Source organism: Ailuropoda melanoleuca, chromosome 14, assembly GCF_002007445.2.
Source record: "Ailuropoda melanoleuca isolate Jingjing chromosome 14, ASM200744v2, whole genome shotgun sequence".
Classification (NCBI taxonomy): domain Eukaryota; kingdom Metazoa; phylum Chordata; class Mammalia; order Carnivora; family Ursidae; genus Ailuropoda; species Ailuropoda melanoleuca.
In genome coordinates this window covers 32,914,226-32,934,808 of record NC_048231.1, presented here as the reverse complement: position 1 = coordinate 32,934,808, position 20,583 = coordinate 32,914,226, and the positions used below count along the sequence as shown (strand labels likewise).

The 20,583-nt window shown below is 43.8% G+C and overlaps 1 protein-coding gene across 2 annotated transcripts in view; it reads left to right on the top strand.

Annotated features, from left to right (window-relative positions):
- The window catches only part of DICER1 (dicer 1, ribonuclease III), a 49,516-nt gene extending 30,742 nt beyond the window's left edge, over positions 1–18,774 (top strand). For both annotated transcript variants that reach the window (XM_002920476.4, XM_034643037.1), the window contains 7 exons: positions 585–1,368; positions 4,831–4,986; positions 8,104–8,992; positions 10,868–11,136; positions 13,582–13,744; positions 13,835–13,910; positions 14,248–18,774. In XM_002920476.4, coding sequence (XP_002920522.2) covers positions 585–1,368; positions 4,831–4,986; positions 8,104–8,992; positions 10,868–11,136; positions 13,582–13,744; positions 13,835–13,910; positions 14,248–14,413 — 2,503 coding nt within the window. In that variant the 3' untranslated portion in view covers positions 14,414–18,774. The remainder of the gene's footprint in view (positions 1–584; positions 1,369–4,830; positions 4,987–8,103; positions 8,993–10,867; positions 11,137–13,581; positions 13,745–13,834; positions 13,911–14,247) is intronic.
- Positions 18,775–20,583: the final 1,809 nt, after the last annotated feature.

The window sequence follows — 20,583 nt, the reverse complement described above, 5'->3', positions numbered from 1 at the left end:
GAGAGTGGCCGCATCCTCAGGAAATGACTGACTTAACCTCTCTGATTAATTTTGGTTGTCCAGTTGTCAAGACCACAGTGGTTCTAGGGATTAAGGAATGTGATAATGTAATAGTCACAACTGCATTTGTTGAGTACTTACTGTAGTGTCCAACACTGGTTTAAATGCTGGAGCCTTTTTTATTAATCATTTAGGGCACCCTTATGAAGTAGGAGTCGTCAGCCCCTCTTCCAAGTGTGAGAAGCCAGGGCGCAGAGGGGTTCCCTGAATGACCATCTGGTTAGCTGGAGGGCCTGGGATTCTAGCCCACACAGGCCCCGGGGGCCAACCCCAAACCTCACCACCACACCGTGCTTGCCGTGGGGCAGCCGATGAAAGCAGCCTAGTGAACCATGTCCCACTCCCTGTTCGACGCTGCAGAAGTCCAGTACTGTTGATTTCTGCCTTGGGAACTTGTTTCTCTTCTGAAGTGGGAGCTGATTTATAGGGATCTTTATTTTATTTATTTATTTTATTCACATTGTCCTTGCTCTGAGCCTTGCCCTTCTGAAGGATCTGATGAAGTCATGAAAATGTCTTTGCAGATACCCCAACCTAGACTTCGGGTGGAAAAAATCTATTGACAGCAAATCTTTCATCTCAATTGCTAACTCCTCTTCAGCTGAAAATGATAATTACTGTAAGCACAGCACAATTGTAGTCCCTGAAAATGCTGCACGTCAAGGTGCTAATAGAACCTCCTCTCTAGAAAATCATGACCAAATGTCTGTGAACTGCAGAACGTTATTCAGTGAGTCACCTGGTAAGCTCCAAATTGAAGTTTCAACCGATCTTACAGCAATTAATGGTCTTTCTTACAATAAAAATCTTGCCAATGGCAGTTACGATTTAGCTAACAGAGACTTTTGCCAAGGAAATCAGCTGAATTACTACAAGCAGGAAATACCTGTACAACCAACTACCTCATATCCCATTCAGAATTTATACAATTATGAGAACCAGCCCAAGCCCAGCGATGAATGTACTCTACTGAGTAATAAATACCTTGATGGAAATGCTAACAAATCTACCTCAGATGCGAGTCCCACGACGGCCACGACGCCTGGTACTACCGAAGCTGTTCGAGCGCTCAAGGACAGGACAGGTTCTGAGCAGAGCCCGTGTCCTGGGTACTCCTCGAGGACCCTTGGCCCCAATCCTGGACTTATTCTGCAGGCTTTGACCCTTTCCAATGCTAGTGATGGATTTAACCTGGAGCGGCTTGAAATGCTTGGTGACTCCTTTTTAAAGCATGCCATCACCACGTATCTATTTTGCACTTACCCTGATGCTCACGAGGGCCGCCTTTCATATATGAGAAGCAAAAAGGTAAGAGAGACTCTTTTTATCTGGAACAGTTTGAGTATTCAGTGTGCCTAAGAGTGGCCTCAGGTGTTGGATGGTTTTAGAGGATGAGGGATTGTTTAAGGGCCTGTCGTGCAGCCCACCCCGGGGTTGACCGAATCTATTTTTCACTGATGCACCACTCAGGTTTTGGGTGGGTGTTAGCTGATCCGTATGTGCCTTATTTATTGGTAGGAATTCAGTTCTCCCAGGACCATTTGTGAGAATTGCATGCTTACTGAATCCTGAGGGGAATATAAAGAAATATGTGGCGTAGTTATTCAGGCGGCTCGTGCTTTAATTTCATCTAGTTTAACATTTACCTGGGAGAGTGCTGTCTTAGCACACGAGGCATGCAGATGTGGCTAAAACACAGGTCTTGCATGGAGGAGCTCATCTTCAAGCTTTTGGAGCGTGAGGAAGGGAAAGGGTAGCACTCCCCTAGCTCAGGGACTCTGCAGTGTCAAAGGAGTGATGCCGGAGCTCCGAGCAAGCGGCACTTGAGAGCCCAAAGGGAGGGTGTGTTCTGAAACCAGTGCGGAATTAAGATTTAAGGAGGAAAAGCAACAAAGTTAGAATGTTTAAATGTCGCTAAAAGAGGTATCACAAGCCACATGTACCTGCTTGACAAATAACTTAGAAATCTGCTAATTGCCCTAAACACTCAGTAGGAAGGAGTATGGCTTGTGATCAGAAGGCGTTAATGGAAGAGGTGCGTTCATAGCGGATAAACGCAGTGAACGAATGGCAGAGCGTGTCCGCACCCAGTGAATAGATTGGGGCAGCTGTCAGAAGTGTGGAAATACCTGAGAAAAGATTAAAAAGGCAGGCGGGCAAAGCTCTGTTGTGGAAGATCTTCAATGCTAGGCAAAGGAGTTTGCACTTACTTTGAATGTTGAAGACACAATTTGCACCAGGAGCTCTTTTTTTTTTTTTTTTTGGAGGGGGTGAGCGTGGCGGGGGAGGGGCAGAGGGAGAGAATCCCCACAGGCTCCATGCCTAGCACCGAGCCCAACTTGGGGCTCGATCTCAATGACCCTGAGATCATGACCTGAGCTGAAATCAAGAGTTGGACACTCAACCCGCTGAGGCCCCCGGGCGCCCCCCCCCGAGGGTCTCTTCATGTTCACGATCCGGTAGTTGCAGGCGGTGGCTCTGGTGGCAGAGCGCAGCCTGAGTTGAAAAGCAAAACCAAACCAAGCTGAGTGATCAGTTGGGCCTTCGAGGAAGTCCAAGCAAGTGGAAAATGGTACAGTTGGAGAGTTGTGGCAGTGAAAAAAGGGCTGAGGTGATAGTATTGCAGAGGGAATAGGAGCTGTGGCTCACAGCCTGACGCTACTCCCGCCACCTCATTTAGTTCTGTATACTTTCATTTATTTTGTCATTTTATTTAGAATTGCGTATACCTAGAGTATCCCTAGTGACAGATGAAGTTTCTGGGGCAGGAGACGCTCAGTTGCCCGAGGCCACATGGCACTCCGTGGCAGAGCCCAGACAGTCTGGCTTTAGAGACCTTGCTCTTCACCATCACAGCTCCCCTACCTCCGAAGTCACTCTGTAACACCAGACACTACCCCGAGCACCGCACAGCCTTCATTTATGCTTCTCAGTGAGCCCTTGAGGGGTAGATAACGTGTAAGGTCACCTAACTGACCAGAGAGTCAGGGAGGTGTTGGAGGTGAGAGCCTGTACTCACCACCCTTCTTGCTGCCTGTCAAGTGTGATGAGGGGCAGAGAAACCTGGGATGCTGGGGTGGCCATGTGTAAGCTGGGGAAGTTGGGGCGATGGTGGTGCTCGTGGCGACATAGGCACAAAGGTAGGAATCAGGGTCAGGTGTAGCGTTTTCAGACCTCATGGAAAATGAAGTGGAATATTCAGTGAAATGTTCAGATAACTGAGAATTTAGGACTGAGATCTGGTTTGGGGGAATAGTCTTCATAAGAGTGATAATCAAAGCTTTCAGAACAAATGAGGTTGCCACAAGGTGGTTGTAGGAAGAAAATGTCAGAGACTGAGGATGAGTAGGAAGCAATAGTACTCAGGTAAGAAAGAAATTCGTGTACATTTCAAAAATGTCATCTGTTTGTCTGCCGGGAAAGCTTTGACTCCGTATGTCCTGTAGGAATCGTTGTTCCCTCAGCCCGGTGTTGAAGGACAGCCTTCTCTGTGCCCACACCCTGGACACGTCCTGTGTGCTGACCAGGCCTGGCCCCTCACTGGTCTTCCTACGAGCTCCATGCACACGCACACGTACACCCACTTTGTTCCTCTCTCAGTGCTTTCCCTGCTTCCGAGTGTCCAATTCTGCCGGTCCCACATTGCACCTCAGGAGCCCTGAGCTCGCTCTTCCCATCCCATCCTGCCCACCGTGCCGTCCGACTGTGAATGTGATTGCCATCTCCCTCCTCTCGATGCCATCTGCGGTGATGCTGTGATCTCCTCATAGGCACAGGGATACTAGCATTGATCTAAGCTGTGCCATTTCCGATGGCGTATGCTGCACGCAGTGCCGCGACTAGACACCTGTCCCTCCCAGCTGTGTTGTCCGCAGGGACTGCTCCTCAGTCTTGCTGACAGTGTTCTCTCAGGGATGGCCGGCCAGGCGCCTCTCCTCGGGTGGGGACGTGTTCAGTGGTATCGAGTTCCCCGGAAAAGGGGCTCATGAAGTACTTCCATAAAAAGGAACCCAGTTTACAGAAAATGAAAATGAGATTGACACTTCTAGATCCTGGTTTCCAAGTTTTTACTAGACATTTCTGGTTAGAAATGTTATGATTTGAGTGAGTTCCGGAGGACATGGAGTCCTTAGGAAAAACAGACGAGAGGGTAAACAGTGAAGCTATTTTATTGATGTGAATAAACATGGAGTTATTACCTTTTGCTCTGTTTTAAAATGGTTGAACAAAAATATCTTGAAATGCCATCCAAAACAGAGGAATGATATTTGAGAAAACATTACAATTAAAATTGTATTTGTGGCTTAGATTCTAGGAGTATAAAATTCTTTTAGCTCTGTTCAGTGCCAATTTCCACTTTATAGCTAGAGTTTGTGGCATTTCCCCCCATTTATTTCATTGAGAATATTGTGGCATCTTAGACTTTTTATGTGGGTTCTTTTCTATTCTGATTGTCCCAGTTGGCAGTTTGCATTTGATATCATCAGGTTCTGTTTTCAGAAGTTTGAAATTGTATGAGCTGTTTGTTCTGACTTTATAAGGAATTTGCATATCAGTTCTTTCTGATCTCCTTTTAAAATCAGAAATTCTCATCGAACTACACTGAAGGATATAGACTATATGGGAATATAATATTTGCTATCATGAATAATTGATGACCAGTTGTAGTAATATGGAGAACATTTAGCTAAAAATATGTTTATTTGCCTGGTATGAATTCCAGCAGTGGTCATTTGCAGATGAGTATCTTATAAATTTTTTCTGCTAAAGGTCAGCAACTGTAATCTGTATCGGCTTGGAAAAAAGAAGGGACTGCCCAGCCGCATGGTGGTATCAATATTTGATCCCCCTGTGAATTGGCTTCCTCCTGGTTATGTAGTAAACCAAGACAAAAGTAACACAGATAAATGGGAAAAAGATGAAATGGTAAGTTTTTAGTAACTGGAAATATTTGTTTTTTGGTGAATGGGAGAATTTTGTGTTATTAATTTTTGTGTTTCCTTTCCATGGTTTATTTATAATAGAGTAGGTATTTGATATATTGAAATAATTCCTTTACATAGACTGTCTCTTCATTGAATTTAGAAATGGTGCTTAATTTTGATGGGGGTCAATTCTGTCATCTTTTTTTCAGAGGCAGAAGTATATATGATGTGACCCAAAAAAGGGGAAAAAAAAAAAAGCAAAGCTCCATAACTTTTCATTTTACTATTATGTATAACAGTTCATTCTCCCTCGATCCTTCTCTATTCAGTGACTTTTCAATGAACTATGATCTCCAGTCTATGAAAGAATTAATTTCACTAAGGCCTTGCTTTGCAGGTCAGGGTTTTTTCAGTTAGGACTCGGTCTTCTCTGGTGACCTTAAAAAAAAAAAAAGTCATAAAGTTTTAGTTTTCTGGAAATAGTTTAAATCTTGCCGATGGCTTCAGGCCAGATACTAGCTGCTGCGGCTTCATTTTGTCTTGTCTTGAAGGCCACCAGAGGGCACCTCGGAGGGCCTCGGAGCTGGAAAAGCCATCTGTTCTGAGGTGGGCGGCTGGGGAACAGGAGCGCCTCTCTCTCTCAAAGCTGAAGGCGATCTCTCCGCCACTTTCATTTCGCAGCCGTTTATTTTGCATTAATGAGAGACTGGATCAGTGTTACTTAATTTCTACCTCAGGCCAACAGTGAGATTATGGTTTCTTTTCGCGGGTCATGCTTTCAAAATAGGCAGGCTTCCGTGTCCTCTTCTGGACACGTCTATGCTGGTTCTCCGTCTCAAGTTTTCCCAGGTCCATCATTCTGTGCCCCGATTTTGATTTTTACCCCTTTCTGGAGTAAATTTTTAACTCATGCAGTACTCAATGTTTTACAGAAATTGAACTTCTCCAGAAAATCATTAAGAGAATATTTTAATGCAGGCTGGGTTAGAAGAATTACATTTGCTATTAACCTAGACATAGGTAACCTTAGAGGAAAATGTATAGATTTTGAGAACTTTAGAAAAAATACTGCATATCTATGAAAAACATTCCAGTAATAATTATTCTGCCTTTTAGTTCCATAATATAATTGGCTTTTTAAAAAAATTAGCATAAGAGTGACATGACAAGTCCTTTTGATTAAAAAAGAATTTTTAAAAATACAACAGAAATTTCTTGTTTTCCTTAACATTTCAGATGACGTGGCACTTTGGTTTTGGGGACTACATTAAACATACCATTCATATTTTCACATAGTGGTTTATACTTATTGAAATAGGCCCTTAAATGATACCGGAAAGGGGGTGTGCTTAAGTTCCTGTTCTGCCGGCCTCGCTCCTCAGCAGAGAGGTTTCCGAGGAACTTTGCATACGAATGCCGAAGTGGTAATAACTCAGGTAGAAAGTTGATTTGAACGTTAGGAGAGAAGAGTTTTATGGCAGTGTTTTTTTGGTTTTCTTTTTTAAGGAGCTTGAAGTGTTCTCGGAACCATTTAGTGAGGTAGAATCCTGCTATTTGCAGACAGAAAAACTGAAACCCAGAGGCATTAAAGAACTTTGTCCAAGATCACATAGCTTACCTGTGATAAAACCTACTCGTGAGAGAGAGAGAGTGTGTGTGTGTATCCTGCCAATTTTAGACTATGGTAGCATCTTACTAAAGATGTATAAGGATTTTTTTTAATTAAAAAATTATTCACTCTGATTTTTTCTGAAAATTTTTTAAGTTGCAGTTTCCCTTTTTTAATGTCAAGGACCAAACAGTAGTCCACAACATCTCACGTTACCTTGGGAAGGTGTAGGGTTTTTAACAGGAAATAGTTCCTAGAGATCTGCCACTATAGTCTCTTCTCATGTTCTTCCACGTTCTTGGAAAAGTTTTATAAACCTTTTTTCATAAACCCACACAAATCCATAAAGGTCCGTAGTTGTAGATACATGGCCTGGTTCACTGCTCTTCTTTACTTTCAAACAAATACACTATGACTTTCGAGTCTGGCTTAACATGAAGTATTGCAGTATTTAAAAAATACTTGACCAAGTTTGAAAACTTTTTTGTCAGGAAATCTCTGGAAAGTTGTCACTCTCAGAATTGAAGCACACCCTCCTGCCTTTACCCGCCCCCAAAGTAAAGTCTTTTTTATTTTTTTATTTTTTATTTTTTTAATTTCTTGCACAACAGAAATTTGGCATCTTTTAACATTGCAAAAAAGTTACATCATTACTGAATCCTAGCCCATTATTAAGGTTGTCATTCACAAGTAAGCTTTTGCCAAAGAAATTGGAATTAGCAAAGATCTTCTGACAGAAATTGGATTGTTGTGTTTCATGTTAGTCTAAATTTTCTTCTATTTTTGTCAGTTATGCTATAATCTGTTCCTCTGATTACTGTAGCATAGTGGAGGGGAAAGCATAATTTCCCCGATTCGTAGCTTAGTTCAGTGATCGCTTTTAGTTTTCAAGCAGAGCAATCCAGTTTTACATTGTAGCAAATGTACTTTGATTTGAAGTGGAAATGGGGACAAAACCTTTATAGCATGAAACCCTATTGCCTATTTTTTAATATTGTACAGATCTTTAAGGTAATTTAACTTTTTCCCTATTTATACTCTTTATTGCACAGATGATGCTTTTCTGCATCTGGAATTTAATTTTATTAATTTGAAAATCTTTTTGAAACATTTTAAAACTTTGTCAGCAAAATTGAAGATCTCTGTGACCGGCATGTGAGTGCTTTCATTGTGTGTCTGCTGGAGTAAGACTTCTTAGCTAAAGTTTTGCCTCGTGGACATTAATTTTAACTTTATATCCATGTTCAAAATCCTTAAAGCTTCATACTGGATAAAGGTCATTTTATAACTTAGAAAATGAGCATTCAAAGAACATGTTTTACTTTGTTTATATGATTAAATAACTTATTTTATGTTAATTGAAAACAAATGGCCATGATTTTAAAGTTGCCTTTTAGTATTTGTGGTTGTCATTTGAAATTATCCATAACCCTTGCTTTTATTGAGTTTCAAACCCTTTTAAGAACAGCAGCTATGTCTCCCCTCCTTCCCCGTTCCTCCTCGTTTCAGACAAAAGACTGCATGTTGGCTAATGGCAAGCTGGACGAGGACTTTGAGGAGGACGACGAGGAGGAGGAGGAGCTGACGTGGAGGGCTCCGAAGGAGGACGCCGACTACGAAGACGATTTCCTGGAGTATGATCAGGAACATATCAAATTTATAGATAACATGTTAATGGGATCAGGAGCGTTTGTAAAGAAAATTTCTCTTTCTCCTTTTTCAACCACTGATTCTGCATACGAATGGAAAATGCCCAAAAAATCCCCTTTAGGTAGCATGCCATTCTCATCAGATTTTGAGGATTTTGACTATAGCTCTTGGGATGCAATGTGCTATCTGGATCCTAGCAAAGCTGTTGAAGAGGATGACTTTGTGGTGGGGTTCTGGAATCCATCCGAGGAAAACTGTGGTGTTGACACAGGGAAGCAGTCCATTTCCTACGACTTGCACACGGAGCAGTGCATCGCGGACAAGAGCATAGCCGACTGCGTGGAGGCCCTGCTGGGCTGCTATCTAACCAGCTGCGGCGAGAGGGCTGCGCAGCTTTTCCTCTGCTCACTAGGGCTCAAGGTGCTCCCGGTGATCAAAAGGACTGATCGGGAAAAGGCCGTGTGTCCTGCTAGGGAGAATTTCAGCAGCCAACAAAAGAACCTTTCAGGGAGCCGTGCTCCTGCCTCTGCGGCCGGCTCGCGTTCCTCCGTGTTGAAGGACTTGGAGTACGGTTGTTTGAAGATTCCACCAAGATGTATGTTTGATCATCCAGACGCAGATAAAACACTGAATCACCTTATATCGGGTTTTGAGAATTTCGAAAAGAAAATCAACTACAGATTCAAGAATAAGGCGTACCTGCTACAGGCTTTTACCCATGCGTCCTACCACTACAACACCATTACTGGTAAGGAGCCCCACCCGGACTCCGCTGCTCTGACACCGCGAGCTTGTGTTTGTCAACTGCTCTATTTTTGCCTTGTTAAAAAAAAAAAAAAGCGGCCTGTGCATGTACAGACTTGGTGGTTAATATGCACGGTGGAGGGAGGGAGCAAAAGGAAAAAGAAGGCAGCTTTATTTTTTTCCTCCTTCTGGGAGCATGCACGGCTCCTCACCGCTGAGAGCTGGCAGTGGCCACCTTACCTACTCGCAGAGAGGTCATCTCATGGGCTGCACAGTTGGGGAAATTGGGGCCTTCCTATTTTGTTGTGTTTTCCCATTTTCGTCCTCCCCCAGTGTCTTTCTGATGCCCGTTGAGCACTGTTTATGGTTCTTGATTTCATATATTCTGGATGTATTTCCACGTCCTTTTATCATTCTTCCCGAACAGAAAGGCCCATCTCTTAAGGTCGTTTTAAATCTGAATGGGCTTAAAGAAACTTCCTCGGGGGAGGTTTTTCGGTGCCCTTGCTCTGACGCTGCTGCCATCTGCCACTTGGTTTTGTGCTCCAAGGTCTTCTCCTCCTTTATGGAGCGGCGGCCAGTCTGTGAGATGAGAAGGGAGGTGAGGCGCCTGGAACTGGAATCAGCTTCAGCTTGTGAAAAGCCTGTGTACTTTTTTCTCTATCAGAGGAATAAGTGCTGGAGTCTAGAATACCAAAGCAGAGTTTAAAGTTTGTATAAGAAAAACGAGAAAGGTTAAGATGATCAGAAGAGTGTAAAACCAAAAAGTGAAAACTGATCTGGCTCTGGACTGGAAGGGCTGGCAGCACGGAGCGCTGTTTGTCTTTGCGGAGAAGCCGCGAGGCATGGTTCCTGCTCTCTGCCGAGTGAGGCCCCTGCCTCGGAGCTCTGGGTGTCTGGGACGCACCACTTGGGCCGTCCCTGAGCCAGCCTCCTGGCCTGAATGGGCCCTGCTCGGCACTGTGAGGAGATGGGGTGCTGGCCCGCACGGGCGCCTTCTCCCCCGTGCGCAGCTGACCGGTGCTGGCTCAGGTCTTTGCACACGGCCACAACCTCCTTTCTCAGGCCCTTGTTTGTATCCAGTTCAACAGTTCTCACTCAGGGGGAGAAGAGAGTTTTCTCGTACTTACTGGGCGGTTGGCAGCTGTGACCCAGGAGTGGTGACCCAGGGTGGCCCCAGCGCACACTCCCTAGCAGGGGCGAGGCGAGGCGACACGCAGAGGCAGCGGCAGAGCGTGGGGGCCGTGCGTGAGGGCAGAGCGCGGGGTGCACTGGGCTGCGGCGGGGGCAGAGTGTAGGGCCAGAGCCTGGAGTGCATGGGGTGCGTGGGGCCAGAGCGTGGGGTGCATAGGGGTATACTGGGGCAGAGGGCAAGGTGTGCCAGGGGCAGAGCGTGAGGCCAGAATATGGGGTATATGGGGTGTGCGGGGCCAGAGCATGGGGTGCATGGGCTGTTGGGGGGCAGAGGGCGGGGTGCGTGTGCAGCGTCTGGCCCCTGACCGCCGGCATGTGAGCGAGGCTGTGGCTTCGGCGGTGCCCAGCGCCTACCTGGCCAGCACTGTGCTGGAGGGAAGGGTCTGACCTGATGAGACCCCCTGGCCAGTGTCTGGTCTGCAGGAGCAGTAGCCTTTGAGCCACCAAAGGCTTTTATGACCCCAATTTATACATAAGAAATAGGCTTAATTTGCCATTCAAATTGAATTTGCAGAGGCTTTAGTAAGTGTGACATGTCACATGGTTTGTCATTGAAGAATATACACGAAAACGAAGCCCAGCACCATTCTCGGCAGTGGGTCTGGGGCCGGACCCCACGGTGGGCTGCTGTGTGGGGGGAGCGGGTTTTGCGGGAGCTGACGCCTGCGCTCTGGGCCGCCCGCAGATTGTTACCAGCGCCTGGAGTTCCTGGGAGATGCGATTTTGGACTACCTCATAACCAAGCACCTTTACGAAGACCCGCGGCAGCACTCCCCGGGTGTCCTGACCGACCTGCGGTCCGCGCTGGTCAACAACACCATCTTCGCGTCGCTGGCGGTCAAGTACGACTACCACAAGTACTTCAAAGCCGTCTCCCCCGAGCTCTTCCACGTCATCGACGACTTCGTGCAGTTCCAGCTGGAGAAGAACGAGATGCAGGGCATGGACTCCGAGGTGAGTGCTGCAGGAGACCACGGCCGGTGCACGGAGGTCCTGCCGCTTTTCCTCTGGGCGGGGGCGGAGGGACCGTCGTGCTCTCCAGGTCGGGCCCTTTAAAAACTTGACTGCCCCCCGAGGGTGCATGCGGCCCTTCCCGGGGCCAGTGGGGGCCAGGGGCTGTGGGCTCTTTTCTCTTCCCCCACGACTCCTGATCCTGATCTGCGGCCAGAGAAGTCCTGCCTGCCCCTGCCCCCAGGGGCGCTTGAACCTTAGTGAGGGCTCCCTGCGGTTTGTTCTGCCTTTCTTTCTGTTAAAATGGCTCAGAAAACGTTCGCTGATATGATCTCAGGTAAGCCTCACAAATGTATTTTCTCCTTCTACTTGAAAATAAAATCTCATTTAAAAACCAACTTTCTAAAATTTTAACCATTGGAATTTGAGAGGCTTCTGTCATAAGTTCAGCCAGAGGTTCTTTGGTGATGGAGCTAATTTTAATGTGTTTGTGAGCTATTTGGAAGTTTTGTAGCGGAGAATTTCACTTAGATCTTTCCACTCAAGACCTCTCGTCCTTCTCTGCCATCCGTCTGCATACCTGTGTACCCCGGAGAGCACCCTCGGTCCCGTTCTCCCCGTTTGGATTCCCTTGTTTCCCTTACTTGTGTAGATGTCTTCTAAGGAGTCAGGGAATTTGTTCTTAAATCTCGCGGCCGTTTTAATTGCTCTTTGTTTAATTTGTACCTTCCCTTTTTTAAAAATTACACCAAACCATGGCTGGGGACTAGTGCATTTCCTTGACTTTCTGTGAGAGACGTTTGAGGCATAGCTGCGAGGCGAAGTGTCCCACCCTGTAAACAGTACAGAACAGGTGCCGAAAGAGAATCCGCTCCCCGGTGCGCACTCCTCCGAGATGTCGGAGGTCGGCGTCAGAGCACAGCTAGCAGTGGGACTAGGAACTAGAGCCATCTCCTATGTCCTCGTAGGATTTCTGGTAGAATTTGAGGAATTAGTTAAAATTAGATTTAAGTTCTCTTTTGATAACAGTGGGACATGCTGGTTCTGTTAATTTTTGTTCATTCTTTTCCTTCCTTTGTTTATATAAACAGAAGTTATAAAAACTGATTGGAAATGTCAGTGGTCTGGCTTTTCTAACTTACTGGTGAATCTTAAGCAAGTCTCTCCACCTCTCTGGGCCTCAGTTTCTTCATCTGTGAAAGGAGAGAATTAAATTTATTAAGTTTTAAAATTCCTCTCTACTTTAAAACTGTGATGTACAAACAAGAAGTATCTTTTTCCCAGTAGCCACACTACACGTGTTTGATATAGAGCTCTGTGCGGCTGAACGATCCATTTAGAAATGTTTAAAAAAAATCCAAATGCCCCCTTCTCTTTTTTTTTCCTCTTTCACAGGTAATTTGTGTTTGTTTTAGAAAATACAAATAAGCAAAAAGAAAATTAAAGTTCTGCAAATATGCTACCTTAGAAATAACCAAAATGAACATTCTGTGGTGTTTTATTGCTAACGTAGAGAAACATGAGCATACATAACACATAAAATGGAATTTTATTATGCAGAATATACCGTAATGTGTGTTTTTCACCTACTGTTTTGAGGCCAGCTTTCTGTGTATCAGTTGGCCTTTTGACTTTCAGTGGCTGCACGTTGTCAATGTATACCTGTAATGGAATGTGTTTTAACAGTCCTTTGTGGCTAGATATTTACATTGTTTTTACTTAGGGCTTTTAATAAGCATGGGTATGGTAAATATATCCAGTATCTCCTTAAGATAAATTCCTAGAGATGGGATTGTTGCATCAGAGAATTAGGAACTTTTAAAAGGCATTTGATACATATCTAAGTTTTTCATTACATTAGTTTGAATACCTCCTGTGTGTCAGGTACTCTCTTATAGTCAATGTGTATAAAGTTGTTTAATAAAAAGGGAACTTGGAGGCATCTGTCGTCGAGTAGAATTTCCCTGGCAGAACGTGGCAGTTACACTTGCCAAAGCAGCGTGTACACGCCTGTCACAGCCGCATTAACTGGTATTCGGCCTAATCCTTGCCAAACCGCCAGGGGGTGGAACTGTTTTAAGATGCAGTTCTTTGATTACAAGTGGATTTGGAATTTTTTTCGAACATTTATTAACTATTTCTAATTTTGTGTTTTGTTTTTTTCATTTAGAAGTACTCTTTTTTTCCCCTTTGCTGAGTATAGAATAATACCGACTGGGGAAGGGATTTTTTTTTTTTTTAATCCCTTGAGAAGTTGGAAAAAAAATTTTTTTAGATGTTTGTGGAGAACCTATTACGACGTAGTAGGTGATTGCCATAAATGGCTGGTCTTGTTACCCTCGTTAAAGGGTATAATGAAAGTCCCATCCAAGAAAAGAAACTCACTGCTGTGGAGTGCCTTTAAAGATGGCCTTGTTGCTTACAAATCACTCTTCTCTGTGTAAATAGCTTAGGAGGTCTGAAGAGGATGAAGAGAAGGAGGAGGACATCGAAGTTCCAAAGGCAATGGGGGACATTTTTGAGTCGCTTGCTGGTGCCATTTACATGGACAGCGGGATGTCCCTGGAGATGGTGTGGCAGGTGTACTACCCTATGATGCGGCCGCTAATAGGTACTGTCCGTTCCCTTTGAAAGAAACACAGTCATAATTAAAAACAACGATAAGGGTGTTATTCACATTACCCTTTCATTTTGATTGCAGAAAAGTTCTCTGCAAACGTGCCCCGTTCCCCTGTGCGAGAATTGCTCGAAATGGAACCAGAAACTGCCAAATTTAGGTAAGCAAAGCCGTGCATGGAAAAAATTAAGTTCCTTAAAAACAAGAGGGGCAAGAATTGTCAAAGATGCCATAAACTAATGATTCTGAGAAATATTTACACTGGGGCATGCACTCTGCACTCTCCGTTTGTAGTCGGATTGACTTTCCCTTTCGCTTTGATAAAGTAACGCTGAGTTTAAGAAGAGCCTCGGCCCCGCCGCTGTGTCACGCACGTTTCCTTTGTGTGCCTTCAGCTCGGACCCGGCCCCTCCTCCTCAGAGCGCGTGCTCCGTGCTGATTGACAATAATAATAAATAGTTCTGACTTCTGATTCAAGCTGTTTGGCTTTTTTATAGCCCGGCTGAGAGGACGTACGACGGCAAGGTCAGAGTCACGGTGGAAGTGGTGGGGAAGGGGAAGTTCAAAGGCGTCGGCCGGAGCTACAGGATTGCCAAGTCCGCAGCAGCAAGAAGAGCCCTGCGCAGCCTCAAAGCCAATCAACCTCAGGTTCCCAACAGCTGAAACCCCTTTTTACAACGAAAAAAAAAACAAAAAGCAGAATTATGGGGAAAACTATTTAAAACGAGAAGGTGATTTAAAGTCCATAGGGAGTGGAATGAATCGAAGGCAGAATTTAAAGTTTGTTTGATAACAAGATAGATTACAGAATAAAACATTTAACATATGTATAAAAATTTTGGAACTAATTGTAGTTTTAGTTTTTTGCGCAAACACAATCTTGTCTTCTTTCCTCACTTCTGCTTTGTTTAAATCACGAGAGTGCTTTAATGATGACATTTAGCAAGTGTTCAAGAGAATTATTGAGAGTTATTTTGTTTTGTTTTGTTTTGGGGTTTTGTTTTTGTTTTTTAGTTTCATTTCCATCAGCTTTGCTTAGCGTTAGGAGGCCAAGGAGCTTACAGCTGAGACAGCCCCTAGATTCTGGGGAGCGCCCTCCCCCCCTCAGCGTGGGCGCTGGCACCGGTCCTGCCGTGGCCGGGGCACCCAGGACAACGGTGTGGTTTGCGAGAGGAGAAGCGTGCCCATGCCGTCTTTTCTTTCCACATCCTGTTGCGTAAAAGGATGTCTCCTGGTCGCCATTGCACTTAATATAGTAGTAAGGGACAGGTTTTTAATGAACATAGGCTGGCATGTTGGTGAATCAAATTTTCGTTTTCTCATGCCACGTAGTCTTGCATACAAAAGGTTCTTGCCTTAAAATTAAAACCCTCATAGATGTTCTTTAATTTCTGATCTTTTTGGAACAAACTGTTCTACATTCCCTTCCTTTTATTATGCATTTAGATATTGAGACAGTGTGATATTTGCAACTCACTAGTGTAGTTGTGACTTAACTTATTACAGGATTATATTAGAGTTTCTGTCATATGTGTCCTGGAGGCATTTTGAAAACCAGAATATTATATATGTAGTCTATGGATTTTTTTTAAGCACCGTAATAAAAATGATCTTTGGCTAAATACCCAATTTTACTAAAAACCTCCTGCCAGGTAGTTCCACTGATAGAAATTGTTTGTGGCAAACAGTTTCGCCCTGTAGACTGTTGCTCTAACAAGATAAACTCTAGACATATCACACCTAAAATATGCTGCAGATTTTATAATTGATTGGTTACTTATTTAAAGAAGCAAAACAGAGCACCTTTACCCTTAGTCTTCTCACTTTAATGTCTTACTGTACTTGTCACAGTGTTGCGTGCATTCTTCACCTACCAAAGCTGCGCTGTTAGTGCTGCGGAAGCGTAACGTTCACGACAAACTGCCGTCATTTTGATACATCTGTGATTTAGGTCTTTAATTTAGGAAAACAAGCTCATGATTTCCGTCTTCGAAAAAGAAAAAAAAAAAAAAGACCTTTTTAGGCATTTGCCGAAGTTTCTTTAATTAGACTTGTAGGCACTCTTCACTTAAATACCTCAGTTCTTCTTTTCTTTTGCATGCGTTTTCCCCCCTGTTTGGTGCTATGTTTATGTATTATGCTTGAAATTTTAATTTTTTTTTTTTTGCACTGTAACTATAATACCTCTTAATTTACCTTTTTAAAAGCTGTGGGTCGGTCTTGCACTCCCACCAACATACCAGTAGAGGTTTGCTGCAATTTGCCCCATTAATTATGCTTGAAGTTTAAGAAAGCCGAGCAGAGGTGTCTAATGTTTTCCAGCACATCATTCTGAACTCGATGCTTCATGTAATGCTGCATTTTTTGTTTTCAGTTACAGTTGAATACTGTACTTCTTGCTTTATCTGCACCACCCACCCCCAGAGAAACACCTCTGCACGTGTGCACAGAGAAAACTGTCAGCTCCGCTTTCTAAGGAGACCTGAGTGAAGGGGATGTTAAGCTTCTCCAACGTTATTTGTTGTCTCCAATCTTACATTTAAATTGCGATCTAAATTATTAAATGAGTTTTTGAGCAAATTAATTTGGGTAGACTCATTTTTAAAATATTTATTTCTGATTGGAAACCTTAGATTTCTATTGGGGTTTTTTGTTTTTTGTTTTAAAAACCTCAACGTAAGATCTCCTAGCAAGTTAAAACCAAGCGATTCTTGAATTATATTAACTGTAAACGTGTACAATTAACAAGTAAGGCTGGATGTGAATTTTACTTGTGAGGGTGATTTGTGATCAAGATAGGTTGCAAATCTCTTCTTAATTTATAAACTACCTGATGCCAGGAGCTTAGGGCTTTGCATTGTGTCTGATGCACTAATCCCAGTGTTAAGGGATTCTCTTGCCTCCTGGCACCAAAACCAGATTGTTTCACAGTTACAATTCCCGTTGGGAGAAAAATGCCTCAATATATTTTGTAACCTTAAGAAGAGTATTTTTTGTTAATACGAAAAAGTTCAGACTTGGATATGATTAGGTCATACATTCTCAGGGGTTCAAATTTCCTGCTACCATTCAAAATGTTTTATCAACGGCAAACTTTAGCTATTTCATTTTTTTGTTGTTGGAGAAAGATAGCTCATTTTAATTCGTGACTCACACTTGGACACATTCTGTGATCCCCTGGTTACTAAGTTAAAAAATAAAAATAACTCTGAGCGAGACATACGAGATGGTTATGAACGCTTCGTGCTGCTGATTTTTAAATGCTGTAGAGTTCCCCCAGTTTAGCTTGTTGAAATGTTTTGCATCCATTAACTAAGGAAGAAAATCACTCTGTGTGGCCCGCCCTTTCCGCCCCTGTGTGTGTCATCCTTTTGTTCCTGTGATTACAACGTGAGACCGAATGTAATACGAGGCCCTGCTGGTGGGAGGTGTGGTGGTGCCCGTGGGCACGTGTGTGAAGGACTGGGGAAGTGTGTCTTGAAGGAGCAACTAGAGAGTTCCTTACGATGATTGTGTGGAGGTTACTTGGCGTGAACCTTCATTATAAAGAGTTTTGATTTCTTTGATAATATACTTTCAGCAGTTCTAACTGCGCTGCGTTGTGTGATAGCTTTGTTCCCCCTCTGTTCTGTTCGTGTAGCACAGATAAGCATTGCACTTGTACCATGCTTTACCTCATTTCAAGGAAAATATGCTTAACAGAGAGAAAAAAAAAATGTGGTTTGGCCTCGCTGCTGTTTTGATTTACCGGATTTGAAAAAGATAATTATAATGCCTGCAATGTGTCATATACTTGCACAACTTAAATAGGTCATTTTTGTCTGTGGCATTTTTACTGTTTGTGAAAGTATGACAAAGATTTGTTAACCGAACTCTTAATTATGTTTTTTTTTTAAATATGTTTTGTTACTTTTTTCTTTCTTTTACGTCATGTGAAGTGATTAAATTTAGAATGACCTCTAACACTCCTGTAATGATCTCTTAAAATACTAATATTTTAACGTTCTTCATAATAGCTTGCCCTCAGAACGATTCAGACTGCCTTCCTTAACTGCCGAGAGGCCCGACGCTGCTCTGCGGCTCATAAAGACGGCCCCTCACCCAGCACCGCGCCCTTCCAGGTCGTTCCCAGTCCGCCGGAGACTGGGGTGCGGGGAGTCCCCGATACCCAGCCCTAGCACAGTGCAGGCTGAGGGCCTGGCCAGTGGCAGACGCCCCATCTTCCTCTCTTAGGCTGTTTAATCCTTGTGTCACACGAGATCTAAGCCACCAAACTGAGACCTGGATATCTTTACTGAAGCCGCAGCCGGGATTCCGTCTGAGCCCTCGCCCTGCTCGCATTCCTGGCGGTCGGTGCCTATAGGGTCAGTTGAATTGCATTTCTCTAGGTATATTTTTTCAACCACTGATTACTTTTTCAGGAATTTAATTATTTCCAAATAAATTTCTTTATTTTCTATTGTACATGAAAAGCTTTTAAGATACGTTTAAGACCAAGCATATTAAAGCGATTTTACCAGTTGTCGGAGCGGCCAGGAGCGATCTTGCAGCAACTTGCATTGAGACTTGCATTGTTGTTTTCCACTAGCAGTGAAAATGGTCTTTCAAAACTAACTTGTAAATATATTTCAATCTTTAAGTGGTTTTTTTTTCTCCTGGTCCATTTTTATTTGGACATCAACCACAGACAATTTAAATTTTATAGATGCACTCAGAATTCACTGCATCAGCAGGTTACCTAGCAAAAACGCGAAGGTGAGCAGCAAGTAAACTTCTGGCTTTTCTGCTGTAAATAGAGTGAAGGAAAATGACTAAAATCAAGAAAAACTAACATAATTTGATTGACAGTAACCTACTTACCATCACATGCTGCAGCTGTTCTAAGGAACGTACTGTAACCATTCATACAGTAATTGTGCTGCGGGAACGTGCCGCCCGCACCTTACGGGCCCCAATTACCTTTAGTTGTTTGTTTTGTAATAATTGTAGCAGAGTCAAGCTCCAATAAAGTTATGGTCTGTTCATTTTGTGTCCTTCTATCTTTTTCTTTTCTCATTTTGGTTCCGTTAAGCGGGTGATAACGCTGAAATGGTTATAGCAGACATGACCTTTCAAGTGTTCGAGTTCCATGGTCCTACGAAAATGTCTATTTTAATACGATAAAAGTTGTGCTGACCGAGTTCTGCTTCACATTTACTGGTAGAGTTGTGTAGTAACAGTTCCTTTTTATTTTCAAGATTTAAATAATACCATTGTGTTTTTCTGAAATTCTGCCACATTGACTGATGTGTTCCAGGTCCTGGATTATACACGATACATTTGACACATTCCTTAAGTGAATTTGGTTATTCTAAAATCAAATGGACAGAATGTTGAGCTTCCAGGTTTTTAGGATATACTCCTAATGTTGGTTAAGTAAGAATTCTGTCTTTCAAGATTTGACCTAATCTTTTTGTAACTCTGTAAACTAAGGACTAGTAGAAATGACTTGGTTGTAGGAACAAGATGGTAAGTATAAGTCTCTTAGAAGGAGAAAAAAATTTTTAGTTTTCTTCTGTTATGAGTCCAAATTAATCCCTTCCTTTTCCTTCCTTCCAACATTTTCTCTAAACTGAAGGAGAAAAAGTCTGTGCATTTTAATCCTGAGGAATTTGGCCCAGCACCACAGGCTTGTGCGTGCTGGTGTTACGGCCCAGAAGTCACCGGATAGTGCAGGCCGAGCGTCAGTGCCCCAGTGCCTTCCTGCCACCGCGCCCCTGCCCTCCCCGGCCAGCGATAGAATATCCGGGCCAAGCAGAGCAGCGTGTAGATCATGATGTGTGTGGAAAGAATCCAGATGGAAGTGAAATTGTTTTCTTTTTGCAGCTCCATAAGCATAACATAAGGCGTGCTTTAGATGGGATGGTAGATGCGGGTTCACAACCGGCCGGGCTGCAAGCAGACTCGTGGTCCATGCGAAGACACTGGGAGCAAGGGCGTGCGCTCACGGTGGATGGGCAGGCCAGGAGGTTGCTGTTTAAGCGGCTTGCAAGGCAATGTGTGGAGAACCCTTCGATCTTTTTCTTTCTCTTTCTTGGTTTTGTGGTCAGTTATACATAAAACTTAACGTTTTGGCCATTTTTCAGCGTACAGTTTAGTACCATTAAACACGTCCACATTGTTGTGCAACCAACACCACCGCCCATCCCCAGAACTTTTTCTTCATCCCAAACTGAAACCTTGTGTCCGCGAAACACTGACTTCCCTTGCCTCTCTCCCCGAGCTCCTGGCAGCCGCCATCCTGCTTTTGGTCTCGGTGAATTCCACTACTCTAGCTCCCTGATGCAAGTAGAATCAGACAGCATCTGTCCTTTGACATCGGACTAATTTCACTCAGCATGAGGGCCTCAGGGTCCATCTATACTGAAGCAGCTGTCAGAATTTCCTTCCTTTCCTAGCCTGAGCAGTACTCCAGCGTGTATATACACCGCATTTTGTTTGCCCGTCCATCTGCCTGTGGATGCCGGGGTGCTTCCACCTTCTGGCGGTTGCGAAGAGCATTGCTTTGAACATCGGTGTGCACACACCTGCTTGAATCCCTGCTTTCAATCCTTCAGCGTCCATACCCAGAAGTAGAGTTGCTGGGTCAGACGGGAATTGTATCTGATTTTTTGGGGAGCCGCCATCCTGCTTTCCAGCATCCTGCACCATTTGACGTGCTGGTCGGCAGTGGAGAAGGGTTCCAGGTTCTCGACATCCTCACCGACACTTGTTTTCAGTTTGCTGGTTTTCTGTCATATCTATGCTCAGGGGTAAGAGGTGGCATCCCGTAGTTTCGATTTGCCTTTCCCTAA